Here is a 27,287-nt window from a genome sequence, read left to right as displayed (position 1 = left end):
GTATTTAATATTACATAGACAATGACTCACTGAAGAGAGAGAAAGAGAGAGACAGAGACAGAGAGAAAATGAAAATTCGAGCCAGCATGAAACGATACTTAACTAAAGATGAAGGGAAGTTTTGCCTCTTCCTGAAGGTTATATTATTGGTTGTATTTTTTTTTTTAATATCAGAATGACTGCTAGTTTTATTTAAAGTATTTGTGTTCTGGAAATACTAAAGTTGGAGTCTACCAGACTGAGGTTAGAAGCATTTTTTTTTTTTGGCAGCAGGAAGATACTTTTATATAAGCCATGCCTGTACTTGGGGTTGCCTCAAAACTGAGGCAGCCAGCTGTTGGGTCAAAGCCTGTTCATACTGCTCTTCAGATACCAACTCTTGGCACTACTGGGTCGCAGCACTGTTCTTCAAGACCTTTGGAACTTACTGAGAGAGAGAGCTCAATGCTTTCTTGTCAGTTTACATTAAAATCAACTTGTGAATTTGGAGAGAAGAAAGCCCTCCAAGGAAAAGCTAAGGAGACAGAAGACAGTAAGGTTAGTCACTGGAGATTACTTGCAGATTTATAAAGCTAAAATACAAATTTCCTCCTAGGTACAATATATAGCATACTGTGAAATGGGAATTAATAGAGGAATATTGGTACAAGAAAATAATTTTTCAACTAATGAGCTGAATATTTTGCCTATGTAAAACTATAGTTGCAACAGTCATGAACATAATTCTTTAAAGATGCATATATTGCTATCACTTATTACTATTACTTATTACTTCATTTATTGTTACTACTGATAAAGTATCTAGTTAGTCCTAGATATTATTCTATTGCTGATAATGATAATTTATCATACATATGAGAAAAGGGATGCTATTTTTCATGCATATTACAATATAAAATATTTATTTGTAAAAATTCATGCAGATCCTCACTTTTCTCTAAATGTCATTTTCATTTTAAGCACTTTTTGTTTTAATATTTATATCCTAGACTGCTTAATTCATTGCAATATGAAAGAAAATAAAATATTATTTCCCTTGATATTGTACATATGTCTGGATTTTCACTTGTAAATTGAAACCCTACTGTTTTACTTATTACTGACGTCTTTTCAGTCATTTATTTTATGACATTTGTGAGCTCTTGGTTTCTCAGCCATACTATAATCATTTTCTCCAGATGCTAAGGGTTAGCATACTCCTGTATTAATGAAGTTCATGAAGATTCATTTGTAGCTTGGAAAACATGAGTTTTTAATGCAGTATTAACTCTGATGTGAAGCTCTCCCAAGTTACAGTTCTTACCTCTGGCTTCTTAAGAAGTAATCTGATTTTACTCAACTACCCTATTTAAAAATAATTTTTAAATGAATTTTTAAAATTCAAATAGGTAAACTCAATTAGATTAAAAAAAAAAAAAAAAACAACCACCCAGTTAGTCTGTAGTGTCTATCCATTTATCCTCACTGGTTCAGATTCTGTAATGTACAATCCAAGTGCAACTTTCTTTAAAAAGCTTTTGCCAGTCATCCTTTTCCCTTTTCTCTCCTGTGATTTTTTCCCCCTATATAAGGCCTTACAACACTGTTATTTACATTGTGTATTTTAATTATGTAGATTAATTCTTCCTATTATCACCACTGAATTGAAAATATGTAGAAGACAGGACCTTATTTTGTGCAACAGCTTCCTCTCAATTCTTTATGTGTAAGAATTAAATAGTAATTGAATGGATTTAAACATGGGTGAGTCAATGAATGAACTAACAATTACTCTGAGAATTAAATTCATTAGTCTCTTTGGATCATTTAATCTATAAAACATAGGGTAGGAATGAGTGCTTTTATAAAGTGCCTCTAGCTCTAAATTATATTATTCCTTTTGTGTTTTAAGAAAGCATTGTTTACATAAGAAAAGTCAGTTAAAATAATTGATTGTAGGCTTATAGTCTTCAGTCCAGTGAAGCAATTACAACAAAGGGTTCAAATATTTAACTTAATGCAAATAATTAAAAGTGAATGTCATATAATCTGGTCTAATGTTCTTTGTAACTACAAGGACTTTTCTGGATTAGATGGAAAGAATAGGTAAGATAGATGTTTTCTCTCTGCGGACCATGGGTGTCCTTTCTACAGGTTTAGTCAAAAATCTTGTTTTCTAACAAGCATTGCCTTAAGACTTGTCCACTATAAATTCTATTTGCAAGAGAATTCTGGTTGATCTTTTTAGTTAGCAAACATAAATTAAACATCTGACATTCCAATAAGACTCTGTGGTAAACAATGTTGTATTTACAGGCATGTTTTTACTATGCCACTTAGCAGATTAAAACCTTTTTCAAATAGACATAAAGAACATCCACTCAGTATATTAGAATTTTTCTAAATACTAAAAAGTTATCCTTAAATGTTTATAAACCATGAATAACAGAACTAATGGAAATAGCAAATGATGATCAAGTTGAACTGGAAAGAATCAGATTGCTTGCAAACAGTAGCATAAAAAAGACAGGAGTTTCTTTTCTAAAATATGCCTGGAAGTCAGTAGTCTGTGGCTGGTAGGGTGAATTCATGAAATTGTCTAGGAACCAGGCTCTCTGTTTTGCCCACCATCATCAGTTTGTGGCATCGATCCCCTGGTCTTGAGTGGATAATAGAGTTCTACTCAATTAAAAAGACACATCCTGTTTATTAAGGATTCTTCCATATCCCTTTAGCTTGTTTATATTTCTAAGGTCTTATCTAGCTGCAGTGGATACTGGAAAATGTAGTGTTTATTCTAGGCAGCCAAGTGCCCAGCTAAAAATTATGGGTTTTATTTTGAAGGAAAAAAGAGACCATGGATAGTACCCACAATAGATGACTGTCATTAAGAAACATTTATGTGGAGTTCTCTGCTAGTCCTTGTAGCAACAGCCTGATGGTCTGGTTAAGGAGAACAAACCTCTATCCCCCAATGTCAGAAATGTCTTTGATCCAATACTACCTTCTCCTCTTTTTGTTTTTTATTAGTGTTAATGTCATCTTAACTGCCATTAAAACTGAATCTTATTCTAATATCTGGTGATAAATATCTATAGCTCACATTCCATAATATTTTAGAAATTAAAGATTTCACTTTTGCATTATGGCTTGGACTTACTATTCTCTGCATATGCTTATGTTCTGATCCTTTTTTCTATCAATTATTGCAGTAATTCCAGATTGCTCTCCTTTCCTCATGTGACTCTATCCTACGTAAGTCCAAAATATTCAATATCCTCCTTACTCAAAATCTTTAGCTACTCCTCATATTTTGTGATTTATTCTTTCATGCATTCCAGTCTCTCAGTTACTCTTACCTCCTCTTTTTTCATCATAGCTCAATCTAATTACTGTATTCTCCATCTCCTTCTTGGTTTTCCCACATTCTTACACTATTTAGCCTTGCCGTCCTTTAACAAATAAATACCATTAGCTCCAGATCCCATATCACGTACATTTGGAATCTTTACTACCATATCTGAAGCTCTTAGCTTTTTCCCTACAAGCTATCTGTTGTTCTAATTTCTTACTTTCCTTGAATTTGCTAATATTGCTTCTCATATGGATTGGTTTTTCCATTTTTCCTGGGCACTCACCCAAATGAGGAAGAGAGTGACTTTGCTTTGGAAACTTAGAAACCTGGAGATTAAGGTCAAGGAAGATGGTTTGACTTTGTCACGGCTCAGTAAATAACATACAGTTAAACATTAGATAGCCTCTTTTTGGGAATTTCCTTGGACTTATCTACCACTGAAAACTCCTTCCTTGTTCTTAAGATTTTAGTCCCAGAAATCATTTCATCATGGTCTACCACCTCTCTTTTAATTTGGTTCTCACTACTAACTCCTTTTCAATCTTGAGCTTACTCACTTCCTTTTGTATTACCTATACAAATTCAAGATTTTTTCACATTACCCACCTTGTATTTATAGGAATTTTCTCATTTTGTTCTAGTGAAATCTCAAAGAAGTCATTATTTTCCACATTTATAGAGAAATAAACTAAGGTTTAGAAAGAGTGGAATGCCCTCAACAGATTAGACAGTATCAAAATCCTGAATTTGAACTTAGATTTGACTCTACAAATCTTTCTTTGTCTATGATGGCACACTTTTTTCTTCATGATATAATTGGAATATTTTTTCTAGGTGTACTATCCTCCAAATCACACTAATGCAGTCATTTAAAAAAAATCAAAGTAAAAAAAAATGAAGGTTATAGGGATGAGAAATTATATGCATCTGAGAAGATCTAGAGAATTCTTGAAAGAGTAGTGATATTTATGCATGTGGTCCTATAGAGATTTGTTTGAATTTCTTACTAAGACTAGTTGTAAGGACAGTCACAGTAGAGGTTATTTCTGCTGTTCCATAGACATGATATTACTAGCGCTAATCCTTTGAAAACAAAAGATAAATAAATTTAACATTTAAAAATACGAATTGTGGGCCCTGCCTGGTGGTATAGAGGCTTGGAGCACTGCACTGTGAAGCTAAGCCAAGCCTTGGCCACTTCAGTGTGTGTTCAATCTGTGCCCCAGTGGTGATCCACATGTTGCAGCAGACCTCTCTTTGTCTTCGCCTGCTGCTCCCATCAGCAGTGTATTTTGTTGATTTGCCTGTTCTGCTCCCTACTCTGTTTCTAGTGAATCCTCTCTTCACATCAGCACATTTGGCCTGTACCGTATTTCTGTATGCATAAATAAACAAAAATCTTTTAAAACAAGAATTGTATTATGTACAAGCAAATGTACTATTTGAGTAACAATACTTTTGTAGGATTTTTAGGACTGGGATAACTCTTAATTACATGGAGAAATCAGAAAATATTTTTTTCAAGGAGTTGAAATTTAATGGCCAATTAGAACTGAAGTATAAATAAGAAAACCTATATCAAATAGTGGTGTAAAGCAGTGGTACTTCAATAAAAAAAATATTATTTAAAAACGTTAAAAACGTTTCCTTTTGAGGAGTGATTGTGAAGAAAAATACCCAGTGAGAACCCCATTATAATTTGTGTAGAGATTTTATGGAAAGCAGATAATTTGGGTCAGATCCTAGAATGAGGCAGACTTCATTAGGCCAACACCGGGGACAGCTTTGTACAAAATAACACTGATAATGATATTTAGGAGAAATAGCAAAGAGGGATTAACATCATCCAGTTTTTTAAAGAGATTTATTTATTTATGCATATAAAAGCTGGAGTACAGGCCATAGGCAGAGGGCACAGGGTGAGAGGATTCACTAGAGATGGAGTAGGGAGCAGAACAGTCAGATTGACTGAATTTCACTGCTGAGGGAACAGTGGTGGGTAGGTCAGGAGAGGTCTGCCTTGCCATGTGGGTCATACCTGGGGACGGGATCAAATTTATGCTTCAGTGGCTGCAGATAGCTTTATAGTTCTGTGCTTTAACCTATTGCACCACCAAGGAGAGTCCAGCATTACCGAGTTTTTATTAAAGTTGCTGTATACCAGGTACTGGGTCAGCATTACATGGTGTTTCCCATTTAGCCTTCACAATAGCCTGCATTCTAGGTATGTTATTACCCTATTATACAGATAAAGAAACTGAGATCGAGAGAGTTTACTTTTACCAATATCTCGGTGCCAGACTGTGGTAGAGTAGGGATTCAAACCATAGCTATGTGTCTCCAGAAGATACTGCTGTAAACCAACAAGCAACATTGCACTAATGAAAACTGCTAGTGTCAAGGGAGAGAAGGGCTCTTGGTTGATTTGATTTCTGTATAGACAAGTAAGGTTCAATATTTAATGAGCATTGCTAGTGAATCGCAAATAAATCATTGTTTTGCCCTAGTGCCTAGAATTATCAAGAGAAGACAATTAAGTTGACACATGATCTCTACTGAATTGTCAGAATAACAGAAATTAATAAAAGAAGCCCCATGATAGAAATATAGCAGCAGCTGTCAATAGAGTAAATGACTGGCTCTGGCCTCCAGCTGTTTCCTTCTTGGAGAAGATGCCTGGTTGTTGAGGGCTGTTGACACTCATGTTGGCTTGCTCAGATGGTAGCACTTCCAGAGCTGGCCGGGCTTACAGCTGCATAGGTCAGCTCTCAAGTCCCTAGTTGATTCCGCCTTCTTTGCCTGTTTCTGCTGTGCTTGCACATTTAGTTATTTATATTTAAAGAAACATGATTATTTTTGTACTATAGCTCATGCTCCATGTTTCATAGTTAAACTGTTAATGGTCCTTTTAATTGGTTTGCCTTTGTAGTAGAAATGGCATGAAAAATACTTGAATTTTCGTGTTTTCTCTCCTAAGAGAAGGCTCAGATTTTTATTTTCCTATACCTATTTCTCTTGAGTAGTAATTTGTGGAAATGTGTGGCAACTGAAAACTGTTACCTATCATTTAATTTGTGCCATGTACAGTCTTTAAAAAATTATATCACATGTTTTAAACTATGAAGTCACTAAAAATATGGGTGTACACAACATGTGGTTAAATGCTATTCTTAGTTTCTTACATCCTGTTATCACAGACACCTTTCATTTCCTAAATGAAAAGAAGGCACTACATACATTATTTATGGAAACAGACCCAGTAGGTATGTCATTCATTTTTAAGAAAATAATTGTTCCTTATTGATATTTATGCTATTACTTCTTCAACAATTATTCTTACCCTTAACCTTAAAATATTCTGTGACATAGTTAAAAGGAACCTAGAGATTAAACTTCATTTGGCTCCTGAAAGGATTAAGTCAATTAAGTTTTCTGAAGTTTAATCTTTGTAACTGTCAATCTTTAAATAAAATGAGGATAACAATCCTTGATAAAGCTTTTCTAAGGGTTATATTCTGATTATCTATTCACTTTTTCCTTTCTGATTACGTCCTATCAATTACCCCATTTATTTTATTGTTCAGGGTCTTCCTCTTCAGTGTATTCTTTGGAGTAAGAATCTTTGATCTTGTTACTCATGACATTTTGAACCTGATAAGTATGTCTTTTGGGGGACAATCTTACTATTGTAGGACATTTGGTGGCATCCCTGCCATTACCTATACCTACTAGCATTGCCTACCAAAAAATGTGTGCAGAGCCTCTCTGGTGGCACAGATGTTAAGTCCTCAGAACTATTGCCAGCCACTGTGTCATGAGTTTGATTCCCATCCAGGGAGCTGACCCACATGACACAGCAGACCTCTTCTGTCTTGCTCACTTCTCCCTCACCAGTATATTTCAGTAGATCTACCTGTTCTGCCCCCCATTTTTTCTCCTCGTAATCTTTTCACTGTCCACACCTCAGGACTTCAACCCAGTTCTGTCTGCATAGACAAATAAAAACCTTTTTTTAAAGTCTTAAAAAAATCCATAAAAGGTATATGCAAATAATGTGAAATGTATGGGGTTGGAAGGCAAAATCAATCATAGTTGAGAAACAACACTTTATAATCAGCTCCAAAATTGCTTAATTCCTTAATAATTTTTAAATGATAACAGTAATAGTTTTATAAGAATATTTTTATATATTCTCCTTACCATCCTGCATGCCATCTTTCTAACTTTGCATATACATTTCCTGAAACAATAATTTGTGTTCTTACCACTATCCCAATCTTTGCATTTACTTCACTTTTCTATTCTCTGATTTCAATTCTATTCTCTTTTCATAGATGTTACCAATAGCTTAATTTGCATTTTCCCTCTTGTCTTCATCGTGTTTGAAGCACTTAATTTCTGCTGATCAGTTTCTTTTGTTATGTTCCAATATTTACTTGCAAAGTGACCTTTGCAAATTAATTAATTCTCATTTATTTATTTCTAAAATGAATACAATGATAAAAAATGACTCAATGAAAAGTGAGATTATGCAGATAATCTGTTTGCTAGCAGAGTATATAGAACATTGTTGGTAGCCAACATTTATTATCTATAAGCAAGAGAGATGAGTTTAGTTGAGGCAGGGGAAAGTTGAGTATTAAATATCCAGTTAAAAGTTTGGACTTCTCTGTAGAAGACATGGTCAGGATGTCAAAATGATATGACTAGTCTGTGTTTTAGAAAGATGGTGATGAAATCAGACATGGAAAGATCTAGTACATGGGGAGAAGCTAAAAACACAGGAGGAGAAGAGTGTGGCAGAGTGAGGTTTGCTTTAAAAGATTAGTACCAAAGTCAAGAGTAGTAGAAGAACTACTCTAATAAAATAAGCCATACGTACTTGTATTATTTAGTAATAGTCTTCAAATATCAATGTATTATATAAGTCTTTAAGTATAAATATATTATTTTCAAAACAAAAACTTCAGTTGTAGACAAAGGCTTGTGAATTTGACAGCACGTAGCCATCAAACTGATGATAATCACTAATATCTTTGCATAACTATGTTGTATACTATGTGGGTGTTGTGCAGTCTAGTATTATTCCAGTTAAACACATGTAAAAATTAAATTGATGCGGGTGCTAAGGTAAAGTGGGATTCCAGTCTGTTTATTTGGTTCCTATTTTCTTAGTCTCCCTCCCTTTCTGACTCACAGTAGCTTCTACAGCACAGTCCAAAGCAGTGGTGCTCTCTTCTCACTTCATGGAGACTGAGTCACATAATTGGATGGATCCTGTGCTGACGTCATCATGAGAAGTTTCACTTTGAATTCTTCTTTCCTTACAACCCCCACTGTTGCTCCACTTTGGGTGTAAGAAAAGCTTTTCTTTGGATTCCTAGTCACTAGGGCAAGTAGAGAAATTCAATATCTGCGGGAGAGTTCATTAATTGGATAGATGGCAGAATTTCCCCACTGTTCCCAGTAAGTGGAGTGATTTATTAAAGAGTGTTGCAATTCTGCCTGGACAGAGGACAGTGGCAAAAAATGAAACAAGCAACTCCCATGTCAAAAAACAAGCAAGCAAGCAAGCACACACAACAGGAGCTCTTTGGGCTGTATTTTAATGTTGTAAAAAACGCTTTTTGTAAAACTGAAAACTTGGGGTGGGTAGGTTTACAAGTTTTCATCACAAAATGTGTTAGAGTAAGTTTTATAAATAGAATAACATTGTATTAACTAATAGATAATTAATAAGATGATATTAACTTCTGTAACAGAGAAACTCAAGGTCTCAATGGCTTAATACAGTAGGGCTTTATTTTCATGCTTTTAGCTGTTACATATTATAGTCAGGGGTTCACAAACGATGGTCCAAGGTTCAAATCTGAGATGGCCCCCAATTTATTAAGTTTTTTTGAAACAGAGCTGTGATGTTAGTTTGTTAGTTGTCTGTGGCTGTTTTTGTCCTATAAAAGCAGAATGAAATAGTTCTAATATGAAATAGTTCCAAATATGACCCGCAAAACTGAGATAGTTACTATCTGGCCTTTTACAGAAAAGCTTGTCAACACATTCATATATATACACATGGTAATGCAGGAAACCAAATTCCTTTCAGCTTGTGGTTCCATCATTTGGCCAGTCATCAGTTAAAGAGAGAAAATAAAAGGAACTGGCTCTCCCTGGCGGCGCAGTGGTTAAAGCACAGCACTGAGAAGCTAAAGCCACTGCCACATGAGTTTGATTCCTGCCTGCGGCGCAGCAGACCTCTCCTGACCCGCCGGCTGCTCCCCTCAGCAGTGTACTTCGTAGATCTGCCTGTTTTGCTCCCCACTCTGTCTTTAGTGAATCCTCTCACCCTCCGCATCTCTGATCTCTGTCCTGTACCCCAGTCCCATTTAATGAATGAATAAATAATCTTTAAAAAAAAAAGAAAAGAAAGGGATTATAAAAGGCTTAGTAATTCTGTGTATGATATCCACTAATCCACTAATCATACAGTGTTACCTTATTTCAAGAGAGACTTGGAAATGCAGGCCAGCTGTGTGCCCAGAAAAAGGAAGTAGTTTTGTGAACTATTAGCCAGCTTTTTGTTAGTCAGAGATTGCTTAACTAGCCAGATGCTCAAGTTTATACAGTAATTAACCATATTAAAAATGTTTTAAGGTGCCCAGAAGTGTCTTCCATACTGTCAGTAAGTTGTCTTAAATTAAACTGTTGTGTGTTTAATGCAGAATATTTAAGTGGAGGACCATGGTACCCTCAAGTTATAAAATATACGAAAAGAGAATATCATGTAGTAAACCAGAATATCATGTAGTAACATACTAGGGCACTCTAGACCAAAGTATTAAGTGAAAAATAGGCTCAGTGTCACACCTCCTCAGGCTGCTTCCCATCAATGATCTTGTTAACCACCTTCAGTTTTTCCTGTTCCAACCTGCTGATACAACTTCCATCCTGAAAGCAACTTTCTTTTGTGTTATTGCCTTTGTTTCTGCTTGTTTCATTACGTTTTTAGCTTCATTCTCTTGCTGGACCTCAAAACTCATCATTAGAGTTGGGAATCCAGAAAAGCCAAGGAATTTAAGATCTGAATTCTAGCCATAAATTGTTAAGAATCTACTGATGTCTACAAAAGATGCTGTAAACGGAAACATCTAATATCATAAATCAATTTGTCTTCCATGAAAATTTTAAAAAGACAAAAATAATCAGAGTGGAGTCAAGCATCACACTACTGGCTTCTAGATGTTGTCAACTGGGCGATTAATAGTGTCAGGGAATGTCTGCTCTCTTGGCCTGGAGACACTGTCCTTTTCATTTCTGTCTGCACATTGTAAATCGACTCCCAGAGGGGACAGAGTAGAAATGTGTGAATGGGTCATTGACAAGCCCACCACATAGTATTGAAATAAACAACTCATTTTGAATCATTTCAGATCTCTGTAAGACTATAAGGAAAAGCACATAGAATATCCTTATTAAAAAATGCATGGCCAGTTTCTAGATGAGTTAACTGGTCCTTTGAGTTAGAGTGCCCTAGGACTATAGCTACTCAGGTTTCTACTTCTCTTTGACAGTGTTTACTGTTCAACTTTAGCTTGGATTAATTTAAATTGCTCATTTTTCAGTCACTAAAACAGAGACAGGAGGTTATATATTTCTCTTTATTGCCCCCAATTGCTTATGTTTTAAATATAATCAGCTGTGCAAGATTTTTTGGACAATTTATTGAATTTCTACAGAGTGATATTTTTGCCAGAAACATTTATGTTATTATTTTGACCCATATATTTTTTGGATTCTGTTTCACATTTCCTTTCTCTTTAGCCCATCTGCTTTTTATAGCTATTTCTTCCTTCCTTTGGCTGGTTTTTGATATCCACATTTGTGTGTTGCCTACTTCCATTCGACACAAGGTTTATCATCTCCAACAATATGTTCTCTCTGCTCTTTTCCTTTAATTCAAGCTAGACCTATTGTGTTCTAAAACAAAGCTGTTATTTCACAAATGTAATTTCTTCCTATTGCTACTTCTAGGTCCACATCATGGATCCTGGGTACCTTTTCTAATCTTTTTAGTCATTCATCTAGTCAATTAGACCATCATCAAGTATTTATTGCATAAATCAAATTGTGTTTATATTTGTATATGTGCACATATGCATAGCATATTTTAAAATGATGTTTTATGAAAAATATACTTATAGCATCTGGGGTTCTTCTTAGAAGTTCCTGTTCATTCTCTTCTGGTAACATTATACTACCTAGAAGTATGAGAAACAATGATGAAGATTTTCAATATTTGTATGTGTAAGGCATGCTTGTTTATTTAGAATAGATTTGCCTCTTCTAAGTTGTGACAATTAAAAATGTCTCTACACATTGTCTTGGTGGGAGGGACAGACTTATCCCTAGTTTATAGCTGCTGACTTAGATTTCAAAACGTTGGTAATTAAACTGGGATTACAGGAGGAAAAATACAAGAGAAGATAATAAGTCTAGAGAAGTGAGTAGCATTTTTCATTTGTGCTGTTATATTCTGTTTGGTAAAAAGAGGTCATCTGCAGGTTTGGATCTGAACTTTCAAGGGACTGGTACATAAGGATGTTTACTACTCAAAGTGTAAACTAATCTTTGTTCAGAAGAGTTACATCCTTGATTCTAGATGTGCTAGAAATATTTCAGGAACATTTGTAGAGCCACAACTGCAACAGGGTAATCCCTAAGGAAAGGGGAGGTCCCAGGTTCCCTGCCCCACCCAAGCATGGGTGGAGCTGGGCTGAGAGAAGCTAGAGAAGACTGGGAGAAGGGAAGAAAAGAACAAGAAGAGTTGGAGGAGGCATATGGAACAGAGAGACATGTGAAGAAGCTATTCTTGCTTCTTGGCCTTGGACTTGGACCAGGGACTTGGGAGACATGGAAGGACAAACTTGAAAGAGACAGAGAGGTGGGTAAGAGAACTCTGGGGAGGCTGACAATGGTAGCCTTTATTTTGACTTGGGTTTTGATTTTGTTCTTTTCCTTCTAGACTTGCCTCGCTCTTTATGCCCCTCTCCTTTGGTTCTCTACCAGGAGGTATTTCACACTTATGGAAAGCTTTGGGGCCTTAGTAGTCCTGTGGTGGGCCAACCCTGTTCAGCTGGGTATTCACCATGAGAAAATGGGAAACTTTGTGTGTTTGATTTGGAAACTGTATTCTTTCTCTTTTTCTTCTCTTTATTAAACATTAATTATATTATTTTCTTTCCATCGAATGGCCTATGCACAAGGGTATATTTTGTCTTGATGTGGCAAATGGCAAAACCCATTTAGGTTTGGGGGTACTAGGGGGCCCCTCCTCCTGTGCAGTAACAATACTATGTAATATAAATAACATTTTTCTCAATAATATTTTTATTCTAGGTTTTGGGTATTATTTTCTTCCCTGATCCCTGGCACCTATATGGAACAATAAAAATAAAAAATAAATTAAGATGCATGGGAGGCCATCTGTACTAGTTTTCCTGGGACTGTCTGAATTAAACACTGAAGCTGTTTTTTAGGAGCCTCTCAGCCCAGAGCAAGTTGGGATGGCTGATCGCCTGAATTCTGAGTGAAACTGTCTTGTTTTTCTCTTTAAATATATTCTATTACTTCATATTACCTAACTATAAATTCTAATTTTGTAGTTGAAAAACTGTATAAAACTACTTATCAATTCTAAATATTCCCTCATTTAATTAAGGATTAATACCAGATGCTATCAGTTCTCTGTTCAGAGTTAGAAGAGCATGTCCTTTATTTAACAGCAGTTATTCAAATTAGAAATATTATGGAGGCTTAGTTATTTAGAAATGGGTGATTTTTTTTATAAGGTTCAAATATTTACATTTGCCCCTTTACTATCCTTACCACTTTAAGCATATTGTTGGCAAATGAATGTCCTGCTTTTTCCTGTTGTGTGAAAGGTTTACAAATTTTCACTGAAACAAACATAGTTTAGTTCCCTCAGTTCATCAAAGCCTGAAGTGAATCTTGTGATATCTTTAGGCACTACAGAGTTTGTTTTCTCTACATCTTCAGAAACAACACACAAAGGACAGGACTTTCATTTTACTTCAACAGAATGCTTCTCCATAAGACAGACAGGATGTGGTCTGGGAGAAAGTCCACACTTTAACAATAGACCATTGACAGAATGTTTGGGGAGTAAAAGAGGAAGAGATCGTCTGTCTACACCCAAAATTATCAGAGGCATTAGCAATGTGTTTTCTAAGGCCACCCATTTTTCCCTCCCCTGTTTTTATTGGATGAAGAAAATTGCCTTTAAGATAACAGAGCACTTTAAATTCAGGACAGAGATTGCACCACACTTAGTCCACTTATCCCAGGCAGAACACTAATTCCCTCAGCACTGAACACATTTTTGTTTAACCCTTATATAAGGTCCATGCAGGTCAAGTTAGGAGAATTGAAAGAGTGAGAAGAAAAGTTCAACTTAAAGTTAATTCAGCAGGAAAGAGACAGTTTTAGGGAGAGTGACCCAGTTGTTCACTTTATCTGCAGGTCATCTGCATGAAATAGGAGAAAAGGCACCACGCAGGGTGCAGGCATCACAAGCACAGATATATCCCTTTTGCTTTTGCAGTCTTCATCAAAGAGTAAATCAATGTTATGTTTTAAGGAGTTGCAAAAAAAATCTTTGACCTCTTATCCCTTGTGTTCATCTGCTTCAGTTGTAGCATGTAGCACTTCCAAAAGGAAGTATCTGCTACCCTATCATAACGTTGACTTGTATGAACATATCCTGTTGGTGCAGCTGTCACTGAGTTAAAAGGAGCATTTGAGTCAGCCCCAGTGTCTCCCTTGTCTTTTCACTCTTTTCGAATATGATTGTATAAACCTTTTGTTCAGATGTCTTAGCACCTGAATTCTCTGGTGGATGACTTGCTACTCTTCAAAGAACTTGGCAGTGGGTACTTCCTGTTGTGTAGAAGAGACTTTCATTTACTGGACATCTGTAAAACTATAACGTGAATGGTCAGGATAGCAAAAACGGACTTTAGATGAACATAGTAAAACTTCAGAGCTCTTTCTCAAGCTAGGAGAAAGTGCCTCAAAGAGCAGATGGGAATTAGGATGAGTAAGACATAAGTCAAGGTGCAGGTATTTTACTCTCCATCAGAAAACAACACTTGGATTTCCTGGCAATGTTATTATGTAATGACTGTGGTTTCGTTCTGTAAACTGTGTCTCAGACAGGGAGGAAGAAAGAACCAACTGGATTGTGTAATTTTATAAATAGAAACAGCCATGTTAAAATAACAAGACTGCTCTGAGTTAAGTGGGTGAATTTTGCTACTAGCTGCAAAACTAGGCCACTGAATGAATGTAGGATCCATCCTGTGGAGTAATTTCTCAGGTTTGCCCAAGAATGCTTGATGGGAAAAATCAGTGAGAAGGTCTTGCCCTCCTTCCATTTTTGTTCCAAGTGTATTAGTACAAATAAATCAAAACCTTTTCTCTGCTGGAAATAGTCATGCTGGAGACACACAGAAACTTTGTCCTCTACTACAAATAATGAATAATGAGTCCATACCATTTTTAATACAGCACATAATTTAGTACGCACTTGGAACAGTTTATCCTGGCAGTGACCAAAAGGATAAAGAGGTGCCTACCTTATTATCTATGGACACAATGTGTTCTGCATTTGCCATATGTTCTGGAACACTAGAGGATTGAAATTTCATAGCTGCTCTTTACTTAAGAGGCAGGACTCAGGTAAATAGAGAGAAATCTCCTTAATAAAGACCAGAAATATCAGTCTTCTCAGCATGATTCCATTCAAGTTGGTATGTATTCCAAAAGAGAGATTTTGCTAAGTTTGCCAGTTAACTGAGGTTTAGAGAGCATATGTTTTGGTCTCTCAGAGATGAGTATATAATTGTAGTGTTTTCTATTATTTCTGTGGCCATAAAAGTGATACTAGTTCTTCCTGGACAGTGTTGACAAATTAATCTTCCCTGGCACAGCCATAATCTTGGCAATCATTCAAAGTTCTCCTTATCTGATTAAAGTAATGTTTTCTTCTTTAAGCTCTTACTTTAAGGAAAAGCCTATCTGATTCATAGTCATATCCTCTGAAATCCTTCACACAATCTTTTGCATGCAATAGGTATTTAAACATGTTTGTTATATCATCATCATTACTGCAGTTTTATCCCTTTGATTCATTAGTTTGTCTCATGTCTATTCTTCAGTAAGAGCTATAGTAAACCCTACTCCTGAATGCTTGTATATAAATACTGGCCTTGCAACTTTGGTACATTTCTGCCATTTTAATAATGAAATTATAAAATCATCTCAAAAATGAATATAATACTTATGACTTACATGTCCTAGCTGTTGGTAACTAGTAGGTTTTTCTAACAAACCTGTCTAGGAAAGTGAGTATGACTTTAGGATATATCCAAGATTCATGTTTAAAGGGGGGGGGGAAATCAGTGAGAGTTTCTTTCCCCTTCTCTATTGTACTCGTAAGTATTTTAGTCCAAATAAATAAAAAATAATCTCATAGAAAATCAGCCACGACTTTTGATAGACAATCAGTAAAGAGATGGAATATGATCAAGTCATGGAAATGTGTTCCAGCACCTAAAACTCTGTCAGTTTTCCTTGATTGCCTTGTCAGTTAGAGCATACCTGGTAAGGTCACAATATCCATACACTGTTGCCAGGATTAGGTTTTAGATGTTGATAGACTTTTCCTTATCTAGAAAGATACATGATCTGAATCTTCTTTTAAGTAAGCTCAAGTCCATGGTAGTGTAGTAAATTCAGCCTAGTGCACTATAATTTCAATGTTTTACTTAAAGCTTTTCAGACACACTGCTTCTCAGATGTGCAATATTACGTTAGTTGATATTTTCTAGAGTATGTCTCTTTTTCTTAAAGCTTCATTCCTCCTAATTACGGTAGAGAAAAAGTTTGGTGAGAATGGGAGAAACCTTTGCTTGCTTAAGAAAATATTATTAGAGTAAATGTTTAGTAATTAGATGATCACATTTTTTGTCAGTATTGTTTTTAATTTTTCCATGAGATGCCTTTCCTTTCTTTCCATTTATAAAATGATATCTTTGGGCCTACTCTGGTTGTGCAGTGGGTTGGAGTGCAGCATTGCTAAGCTGGCCATGGCCTCTTAGGTGCAGGTTTGATCCCCACCCTAGAGGGGACCTTAATGGCACAGCAGACCTCTTCTGTCTTGCCTGCTGCTCCCCTCGTGTACCTGTCAATCTTCCTATTCTGCTCCCCACTTTGACTATGGTGAATCTCTCACTGTCTGCACCTCTGGCCTGTACCCCAGTTCTGTATGCATACATAAATACACCTTTTAAAGAAATAAAATAAAATGATGTCTTTGGATGATGGATACTGTGTTTAGAGATATTTATATGCCCATCTGGGTACAGGGGATGTCTTAAAAGAGGGTAGCTGGTTTGCTTGTTATCTGGATCCTTACTGTTCTGTGCTGTGATAGGCCCATACAGCCTGATTACTGGCCATCCTGTGCTATTTTCTGGTGGGACTTGGGATTTGGGTATTATATACACTCCCACTGCTGGAAACCATTGCCCAAATGCTGCATCTGCCTTGTCCTAATATCAGCTTTCACTGGGTATGTAGCCCTTTCTGCACTTTAACCTGCTGGTATACAAAGAAGAGTCTTAGATTCATGCATATCTGTAACATTATCACATGTTCTATACACATTAGCATGTTCTCAAATAATTTTCCCTCTACTGTGGCTATTCCATATTGTCAAGAGGGATCCCTCATTATGGCCTTTCCATTTAGCATAGGGGAAATGAGGCAGAAGTCCTCTTAACTTTTACCCTGATCGTCAACCTATCTGGATTTTTTTTTTTTTTTTAAATCCAACTGTCATGTCAATCCTTGCTTTACTCCCAGGTAAGGAGGCTCCAGATTGCATGTGGGACACAGTGCTGTCTTATCTCAGATATATCCCATTTGTATCTCCTTCCTTCCTTCCGGCTATTTAAACCTTGAGTTATTTTTTACCATTACAATCAGCTTCTCTGAGAATGTCTCCAACATTGTCAGCATTGTGTTTGAAAAGTATAACTCTAGACTCTGGTTCTTATGTTTTTTTCATTTGGTAAGTATAGAGATACTTTCGCAATCTGGAAAACATTTCTCACTTAGTGGATCCTGATTTTCAAAACTGTTTTGACCATATAGACTTTAAAGATATTTCATATAAAGTTGACCAGTGAGGTTTTCTGTTATAGTCTGAATTCTGTCTTGAAATAAGATCATTGTTTTAATTGCTGGAGGAACCAGAGGTCAGCAAAGAAACAAGGATAAAAGTATGCTATTGTCATGTCTCAAAATATATTCCCTCCTTAAATAAAACATGAAAAAAGTATATATCATTATAATTCACCCATCCTGTATTTTTTCTGGAGTGTTTAAGGGATTTTCCGGTATGTCGTCAATATCTATTATATAACTCATGTCTATCATTTGTTAAGTAACAATTGCCAGACTCTTTTGGAGGTGTGCACATGCATGCTTATTTAGTCTTCCTGTATACTCCTGTTACCACCAATTGCAGTAAGTAAGCCAAAGCATAAAGAAACAAAGTGATGTGGGTAGGTGACCCAGCTAATACACTGATGCACTTCAGTGGCAGTGTAAGGACTATTATGATAGTAGCAAGAGCTGAGCAGCAACTTCCTCTGGGAAATCAGAGCATAAAAGAAATGAGGCCACTTAGGAAGTATAAAGTGATTTTTTTAAATATAGCTAGATGTGGTTGTGTTGTTCATTGCAGAGTTAGATGTGACAGTGGAGTAACTGATCTTCATCATAGCAGTTTATGTCCTTAAATTGTTATAGTTGAAGCGCATATAGCATATCATTCATTATAAATTGTGAAAAGTGCTTTAGTGAAAATTTGGGTGCTAGCAAGCTGAGAAATCTGATCTTATGCTCTAAGAGGCCTGTAGCTTTTCCTTTTGGGGCTCTCGAGAACCCCATGTACATAAGCTGGGGCAGTCCCACTGAATAATGAATCACATATGACTAAGGGCTCCAAACAACAATTCACTAGTGCCACACAGGTGCAATGCCAGCACAAGTCATGCAAAAGACCACTCAACTGAGCTTAACCAATTGTCAAATGACAGTATCATGAGCTGAAAGAGGTGGTGATTTTAATTCATTAAAATTTTAAATGTGTTCTTCTATGAATTTTATGACATTGTTGTCTTCTCTCTCTCTCTCTCTCTCTCTCTCTCTCTCTCTCTCTCATCGGATTTTTAGCATGGGCCTCCCTGCGCCCTAGGAGATGAATATCAGTTTTGTCACCTTTACGGCCTGAGTTTGATCCCCAGCCAGGGAGCTGACCCACAAGATGCAGCAGATACTTCTTTTTGCATGCTGCTCCCCTCAGCAGTGTATAACAAAAGATCTATCTCATCTGCTCCCCACTCTGTCTCTAGTGAATCCTCTCACCTCCACCACCCCTCACCCTGGCACTCCTGGCCTATACCCCAGTTCATCCACACACAAATAAATATCTTTTTATACAGATTTTATCTGTGCAGTGCTAAAAAGGAATTCTCTTTAATCACTTTACCACCATATCTTTTATTTATTTAAATATTTTTATTTGTTCTCACAACATGTTTTTTTTTTTTTTAAGTCAGTATAAGTACTTCTTTGTGAAGTAATAATAACAGGGAAAAATAGGGAATACTGATATATTGCTCATTAATTCTGAATGCTGGCTGTTGGTACCCTAGATTTTTCACACAGAAGACTCTTGAGGTATTGTAGCATCCGTTCTTAACTGTAAATATACATATGTAAATTTAGAATTATTTGAATTAAGACTATTTTAGCTAAGTCAATCTTAAATTAAAAATTTTTAACTTCAAAAATAATTTTAAAATATTCTCAGAATAGTTTTAATGGAAAAATTTCTAAAAGATTTTTGAATTGATGTAAAATGATAAAAATAATATTCTCACTAAAAAGTTGTTCTACAATATATGGGAATATATAACAAAAAATTAAATGTTTTAAGGAGAAAAACATCTTAATCATTTATATCACTTTTCTAAGCAACACTAAATATTTGAAGATTAGGGTATGACTTTTTAAACATTCCTCAGACATTTTGGAAATAAACATTTTAAAATTTGAAAGGTGTATATTGAAAATAAAAGGTAATATATTCTGAAAATAAGCTTCACAGATCTTTAGTGATATTAAATTTTTAGACTAGTTTGGACTCTGAAAGAATAAGAATAATGTCATTCTAATTGGTTAGACTTAATTTATCATTATCAAATATTTAAAACTTTTCCTGGTTTGGCATTGAATAAACCTTCAGTTTTTAAAAATGAATACATTTGGATAATCTGAAAAATGAGATAGTAACCAGGGGAAATTAAAATATGTTTCTGATAAATTTGTAGAGGAATTTAAACATAGAAGTAGAACCAGATAGATTCACATTCCAATTCTAGTCTCAGGCCTTATTGTGGAAGTAGCACTGAGTAAACTATTAACCTCTCCGAGTACATTTTCATTATATATAAAATTGAGATTCTAACATTTCCTTTTTAGAGTTAAGGGATATATTCCTAGAATAAAATACATTGGTTTTAATTTTCATTAATATTATATGATAATGATAATTATGGAATTTTTGCTTGTTTGCTTTATTCTTATTAATAACGATGGCATAAAGTAAGGTCAACTGACAGGTTTCAAAAATATTTGAAGTCTCATCTGTTTAGCAACTACAATCAAAATGTAATTGATTCCATTTCTTTTAAGTATTCAGCAATACCTGTGATGGTAAAATATTTGTTCTTAACAACTCCCTTTATCTGAATTTTAAATCAATATATTTAGTTATATTTGACATTTCTTGCTTTTTCATAAACTAGAACAAAACAAGATTTTGGAATATGTCTGCCATGGGTAGTATTTTTTCTCAAAGGAACTAATCATATCTGAAAGTTCTTGCAAAAGAATAAATGTTCAGATATAAATATTCAAATATATCTTAAATCTGGAGATAATAAAAAGTTTTTAATTTGTAGGTGAAAATGACCATCCACCGCACTCTTATCTTTACACCACAGCAATGTTGACTGTTTGGAGGACAGCAAGTTGTTTTGTTGTTGCTGTTTTGGTATCTTTCTAAGGTCAGAGATTAAAAGAATAGGAAGAATATTCACATGAGGTACCAACTGCTTCTCGTCAATTTGCCAATATAAAAAGAAAAACAGCTTTGCTCGTGAGACAAAATACAATTCATATTTATTTCACAGATTTAGGATTTTCAAGGGGTCACTTCTACAGGAGAGTTCCAAGGGAGTTAGGAATCTGGCCTGTGATTTTTACTTTTGGCAGTATCTCCTGAAATAAAATACAATAGCTTATAATATTTCAAAAAGTTATCCATCATCCAGATTGTAAAGTACATTGCAATATTCTAAGCTCTGGAGTACGGTTTGAAAAGTTCGCTATTCATGGGAGGTGAAAAACATGAAAAGAAAATAAAAATGGGAGACAGGGGGTTTAGGGAGATTAAGTTCCATGAGGCTGAAGAATCTGAGTCAAAATACATATGTTTCAGGAAATGTTTTGTGAGGGCTGTGTTGTTAATTAAGATTTCCAAAGCTTCAGTTATACCTCAGGTTCTCAGAAAGTCTACTGCATAGAGCCACCATGTTGACGTTCATAGCTGGACTCCAGCTGTTTACATACACAATTTTAATGGAGATTTACCAGAATTGGTGAGAAAGCTGCTCTGCTGAAGACAGATTGTGAACTGACAACCACATTTTATTACCACTATCTCATTGTGGTTTTTCACACTGTGGGAATTAGACTTCCAAAACTAGGGGAGCCTTTCCACTTTCCCTTTAGTCTGGCCACTTTTCTTCAGGGAATGAAAAAGCTCACAAATCAACATTTTGCTCATGTTAAGCCCCAGGAATATATTAAAAGGACAATCTTGATGCATAACCATGCTTATCCATGTAAAAATAAATGTTCTACCAAAACTCAAAGGAATCCAAATAAACTCTTACAAAATCTCATTAAGTATATACCATTTGCAGTGCTTAGCAGAGGAGAAGTTGTCCTGGGTAATTCTTTTATGGTTTCTTATTGAGAGAGAGAAATTTCTTTAACTAAACCTGATATTATAAGCCTTTGTCATTTATTGACTGGCATGATGATTTGACAGGTATTATTTTAAATTATTTCAATTATAACAACACAAACTGCAGATCCATAGTCTATTTTTAAATTAGTAAGATTGTCTTATTTGCAATAACTTCAGTTACCTAATTAAACAAGTAAAAATCACTTTTACAACACATTTGTATGTATAATCTTTAAATTGAGGAGAGTGAAATTTCAATTTGTGATTTTATTCAATTCAAAAAACCTTAGCATATTTTATTATATTAATAAATATTTTCTGGTATTTAGTTGTTTCCAAGTTGCTATTTTAGAGACTATATTATAAGGCTCTGGGAATTATTATACAAAGGTGTCTCAGTGCAATCTAACATGTGACGTTCATCTTAAAAATTTTCAGTTTTGTCTAAGATAAATATAGTACGTTGAGATATGACTTTTGGCCCCCAGGACAAAGGTTTTATGACAGAGTGATATTTCAGACTTAGGGAAAATCAGATGTGGCTGTCTTGGAAGAACAGTTTTTGGTTGATAGTAAAGACTAAATTGATACCCTTTTAGCTGTCTCTCCTTTTCAAGAACATACTTAAGATAACTTTTGCCCTGAATTTGAACCCTGACACCCCTCAATTTCTTACATTTCTCTGTTCCATCTTTTGCTCGCCATCTCTATTTTAACTGTTTTATCCTCAATTTCATTTCATGATATGTTAAATCAAGTTCTGTTAATAAAGAACATTTAAAGTAAGCCCCGATTCATTAGAAAGAACATGAGCTGATGATGAATGAGAGTTAAGGTACCTTGAGGGAAGAATAGAGTGCAGAATGTGGTGGGAAGTAGACTTTCAGTTTTGTAATAATATACAAAGAGTATGTGTATGTATAATGTACAAGGGTATTTATTTATGTGTAAGTCAGATCTGGTGGCTATATAAGATAATATGACAAGAGTGCCCCTCAGAAGGGCAACTGAGAGACTGAGGGTTCCAAGGTAGAAGTGAATGTATTATACATATCCTACACATATACAATTTATATATGAAAATGATACATATAAACAGAGGTATATACATGCACATGCATGTATAACTTATAACTCATATGACATAGTAAACTTTATATATGTATATGATATATAAACCTTATATATGTGTGTTACAAATATAAAAGTATGCATATAAACTTTGCATTTGTAAAATTTTTATTATGTACCTTGTTTAAAAATTAAAGAAGTCTGGACCCTCCCTGATGCAGCAGGTTATAGCACAGCACTAAGAAGCTAAAGCCACTTCAGCAAGAGTTCAACTCCAGCCCCAGAAGGTGATCCACATGGCGCAGCAGACCTCTCCTGACCTACCCGCTGCTCCCCTCACCAGTGTACCTGGTCAATCAGCCTATTCTGCTGCCCACTCTGTCTCTGGTGAATCCTCTCATTGCCCCTGCCTTTCTGGCCTGTATCTCAGTTCTGTATGCATAAATAAATAAATACAACTTTAAAAAATAAAAAAAAAGAAGTTTCTACTAAAACGTTGCTGAGATTTAAATAACTGATATCATATTTTTAATGTTTGATGTAGAAATAGCCATTTCCAAACAAACAAACAAAAAAGCCCTTTTATTTGTTTTTGTAGTTTTATTTGTATTTGCATTTAAATTTCCAGGAATATTATTTCAATACTTCTTTTGCTTAAATGATTGCTAGGCATAAGGCATAAACCGGATTTTTTTTTTAATAAAGTATTATTGCTTTGGGATTGAAATACATTGGCATTATCTTATTTGAATAAAATCTAATACTCCCAAGTCTGTATTTGACATTCAAATAGATTGAAGTTAGTTTTTACTGTCAAAATATTAGCTGCAGATGTGAATGCCTAAAGTCAGGTTTAAAATTTTAAATAGAGCTCCATATGGGCCTAAAACCGAATGAAAAGGGTTGCTGGCAAGGTTTCATACAATTTGAGCAGCAGTGAACTTAACATTTCAGTAATTCTTCGTCAAGCTGTTTTAATTGGCCTATAAAAGGGAAATAAAGGACTTAGGGATCAAAACTATACTTCACAGAGTGGCTAAGCTTGATCATTTTAGTTTGAATTATTTGGCTATACTCTGAAATAGTCACTTGATATATGCTTGTCTGTGAAAAAAAAAAAATGATAGTCATTTAAAACATGACATAGGAAAATCCAGCCAGTTCCCTTCTTTGTCATGGAGCATATTTGTCCTGAGCATTTCACACCTTAACTATGGCTTTGTCCTAGAAAGTAGAGAGAGAATTTGTTAGCAAGTGATTGCAAAGCCATATTGTCTTTTGTTGTTTACAAGGTTATAATTAAAGTATTTTCCTATTTTAAAGAAAGGAAAGAATATATCTTTTTTTTTTCTTCTGTGTTGTGCTGATAATTATATGCATCTGTCTGCATAAAATTCTCTCCCTTAGCCAAGCCCAAACAAATGTGTGTGTGTGTGTGTGTGTGTGTTAATTCCATTTTTCTACTATCACATGGTATAGGTCTTGATTAGAGAAGGCAGTATATAATGGATTAATATATTAACCAGTTTATGCCATTTACCTTTTGGTTATGGGCTAACCAGTGAAACCAGTTTGTATGTCTCAGGAGTTTATTAAGAAATACTTCAACATTACAAGTATAGTTTCAGTTGCATCATGAGAAACTAATGCAGACATTTAGGTAAAAAATGAAATATGATTGCTGAATCCCCTGGACATGTGCAACCTGCCACTTAAACAATAGGATGCATAACTATTATCATCTGGCCAAATGTCATAGAAGCCCATTTGGTTTTAGGTTGTTGGGGTCAGAAGGTGATAGATCAGATAGATCACAGACAACTCCTCCCCCAATTTAGAGAAGTCAATAAAGAAACTTCCTGAGATCTTAATTTTTTTTTGAAGGTTCTTAACTATTCTACTTTCTGTCATATGTTTAAAACCCATTATTATTAAAGTTCATTCTTTTAAGTCATTAGAAAAATATAGTTCTTCTCTTCCAAAGCAACTATTCATGTGAAAAATATTAAGTATAATGTCACTCATTTTTGTTGACTGATAGCAATTGTTTTTAACCTAGAGCAGCTTTAAAATACACAATCAAAGGTGAGGAAGGAATTCTATGCACACTGATACGCTTTCCTGTCATCTCATTTCTGACAGGTTTTCTAATTTTCCAATGGGTAAAACTGTGGTGATTTTTATTTAATTAATAGTCAAATATAGCTCTTCTGGGATTTCTCCAGATGTGAGTTAAACATGAAAGTGAGCTATATTTTTGTTCATGGGTCTTTGGAGGAGTAATGAAAAAAATTTACAGTGTATTTTTTATATCATTAAAATAATGTTTTAAATATGTTTAAGTGTGTAGAAGAGAGCAGCCCATCAGTTGTTGAGCCTTATGTCCAAAGGAAATTTTGATGTGACATTTTAATTATATAAAGTTTAATAACAAAGATAATGAGGGACTTTGCCTTCCTTGAATCAGTTCTGCTTGTTAACAAGATGAATTTGTTTTGAGCTTTGTAATGCCAAAGGAGTTTGGGGAGAGAAGAGGAGAAACTTGGAGCATCATCTGAAGCTGATATTGAATCCATTATATCCAGCCTGTAATATAATTTGAATGTTTACTTTGGCTTGATAGTCTACTTTGAGATGAAATGAAAAGGGAAAATATTTATTACATTAATAATCCTTCATATAATCCTTTTTAGTATGGCCCAACAAACAGAGAAAGCAAGTGATCACAAAAAAAAAAAAATTAAGACATCAGCATCAATATTTTCATTTTGTTTGAATTCATCAAATGAGAGTGAGCTCAAAAGAAAAAAGTATAATCTCATTGGTGGTGATATGTAGCCTTTTTAAAACATGATTTTGATTAAAGAAAACCTTATTGAATGTCTCCATAGTAATCAGGCAGAATTTTTTGGGATGAAGCAACTATTTATTTTAGGACTTGAATGGGGACAGGATGAAGGAGGGTACCGTCACACTCAATTTCAAAGCATGGGACTTTTGCCTTCCTGTTAACTCTCATCTTAAAGAAAAAGAACTACAGTATTTAGATTCTTTATTCCTATCATACTAAACACTGCATATCATTATTCTGAATTCCTTTTCTTCTTAATGAAAACTGTTTTGCCAGCGATTGGATAAATTGTATGCAAATACTTAAGGAATTGACATCTTGATCATCTTTCCTAAATTATTTGCAGCTGCTCATACCAAATACAACAGGTTTATATTTAAAATGGAAAGACTGCGAGTGCCAACTGTCCAAACACTAGAGAAATGAAATGTGAAGTCTAAACACATAACAATTCTGCTAAAGATAGGTAGGTCAGAATACATACTTGTTTGACAAGGTTAACTTTTAACTTATTTATTTAAGGATTGTTAAGACGAATCATCTATTTTTAAAGTCATAAAAGTGAAATTCTCTTCAGCGGATGTCAATATATGTTGGGAAGACGCTGTGACTACCAGATAAACTTTTAGACACCACCTAACTGTATTTGATCACCTTGTATTCATTTGTAGACACTCTGGGTGGACAGTTTTTTTAAGTCTTCATAATTATTTCAATTGTTTTTATTCTAAAAAAAAAAAAAAACTGCTTAAGTTTTTCTGTTGTATGTTTTAGTAGACTGGTAAGAGTAAATACTACACTTGACCTTAGCCAAAGGCTGAGGATATAATAGCAGGGTTTTTAAAACCTCTATTGACTTGAGTCATGACATGTCTAAATAACTGTCCTTTTATATGATCTCTTGCATTCATTGATCCACGTGTGTAAGGGAATCATCCTGCTAGCAATATTAAAGTTTTTAAAGAAAGCTTTTGCATGAAAATGTTTGCATTGACTACACAGGGATAAAAATCCTACAATTACTAATAGAGATATTTTCTGGATATGCTGAATATATGACAAACTTTGAAATTAGGATATTTAGAACTAATACTAAAACACACAGATTTTCACATTTTTTTTTTCTTTCTCTCCTTAATAGGGTTATTAGGTTGTAAGAAAAGAACATGACATTGTAGGGTATAAAATAGGGCAAATCAAATCTGTAGGAATAGGTCCCCTAAATTCTTAAACATATTGTTTAACATAAATTCATATGAAATTGTGCTAGTATGCCTCCAATTACAGAATTGTAGTATAAATGGGGCAGGGCTGACTATATAAAAAGAAGTATCACCATGTGACAACTACCTTTGCAGAGTAGGAAGTATAAAAATGGCGAGGAAGGAGGTAAGAATGCATTACTTTACTAGCTAAGAATGCATGTCCCAATTAATATGGTAGAAATGAGTTCATATGGAAAGAAGCTGGACTTCAGAAGGTTGATTTAGTTCTTAGAATTGTCCTGTATCAGGTCCATGTATTTGGGTAAATTGCTTAATTTCAACCCTCCCTGGTGGCACAGTAGGTTAGGATGCAGCACTGCAAGCTAACTGCAACTTCAGTGAATTCATAGCTAGGCTCTGGAAGTGATCCACATGGCGTAGCAGACCTCTCCTGTCTTGCCCATTGTTCCCCTCAGCAGTGTTTTTCAGTGGCTCCATCTGTTCTGCTCCCCACTCTCTCTGGTGAAGCCTCTCACCGCCCTTGCACCTCTGGCCTGTACCCCAGTTCTGTAAGCATAAATAAATAAATTTTAAAAAATTGCTTACTTTCATGAAGCATCAATTTCCTAACTATTACAGGGT

At 35.0% G+C, this 27,287-nt stretch overlaps 1 protein-coding gene across 2 annotated transcripts in view; it reads left to right on the top strand.

The window, feature by feature from the left end:
- Positions 1–294: 294 nt before the first annotated feature.
- The window catches only part of NAV3 (neuron navigator 3), a 263,498-nt gene continuing 236,505 nt past the window's right edge, over positions 295–27,287 (top strand). For both annotated transcript variants that reach the window (XM_004675863.2, XM_004675862.2), the window contains exon 1: positions 295–537. In XM_004675863.2, coding sequence (XP_004675920.1) covers positions 295–537 — 243 coding nt within the window. The remainder of the gene's footprint in view (positions 538–27,287) is intronic.

Source organism: Condylura cristata, unplaced genomic scaffold (assembly GCF_000260355.1).
Source record: "Condylura cristata isolate star-nosed mole 26May11 unplaced genomic scaffold, ConCri1.0 scaffold00004, whole genome shotgun sequence".
Classification (NCBI taxonomy): Eukaryota; Metazoa; Chordata; class Mammalia; order Eulipotyphla; family Talpidae; genus Condylura; species Condylura cristata.
Note: the sequence above shows the minus strand (reverse complement) of the source record. Positions and strands in the feature narration are given on the sequence as shown.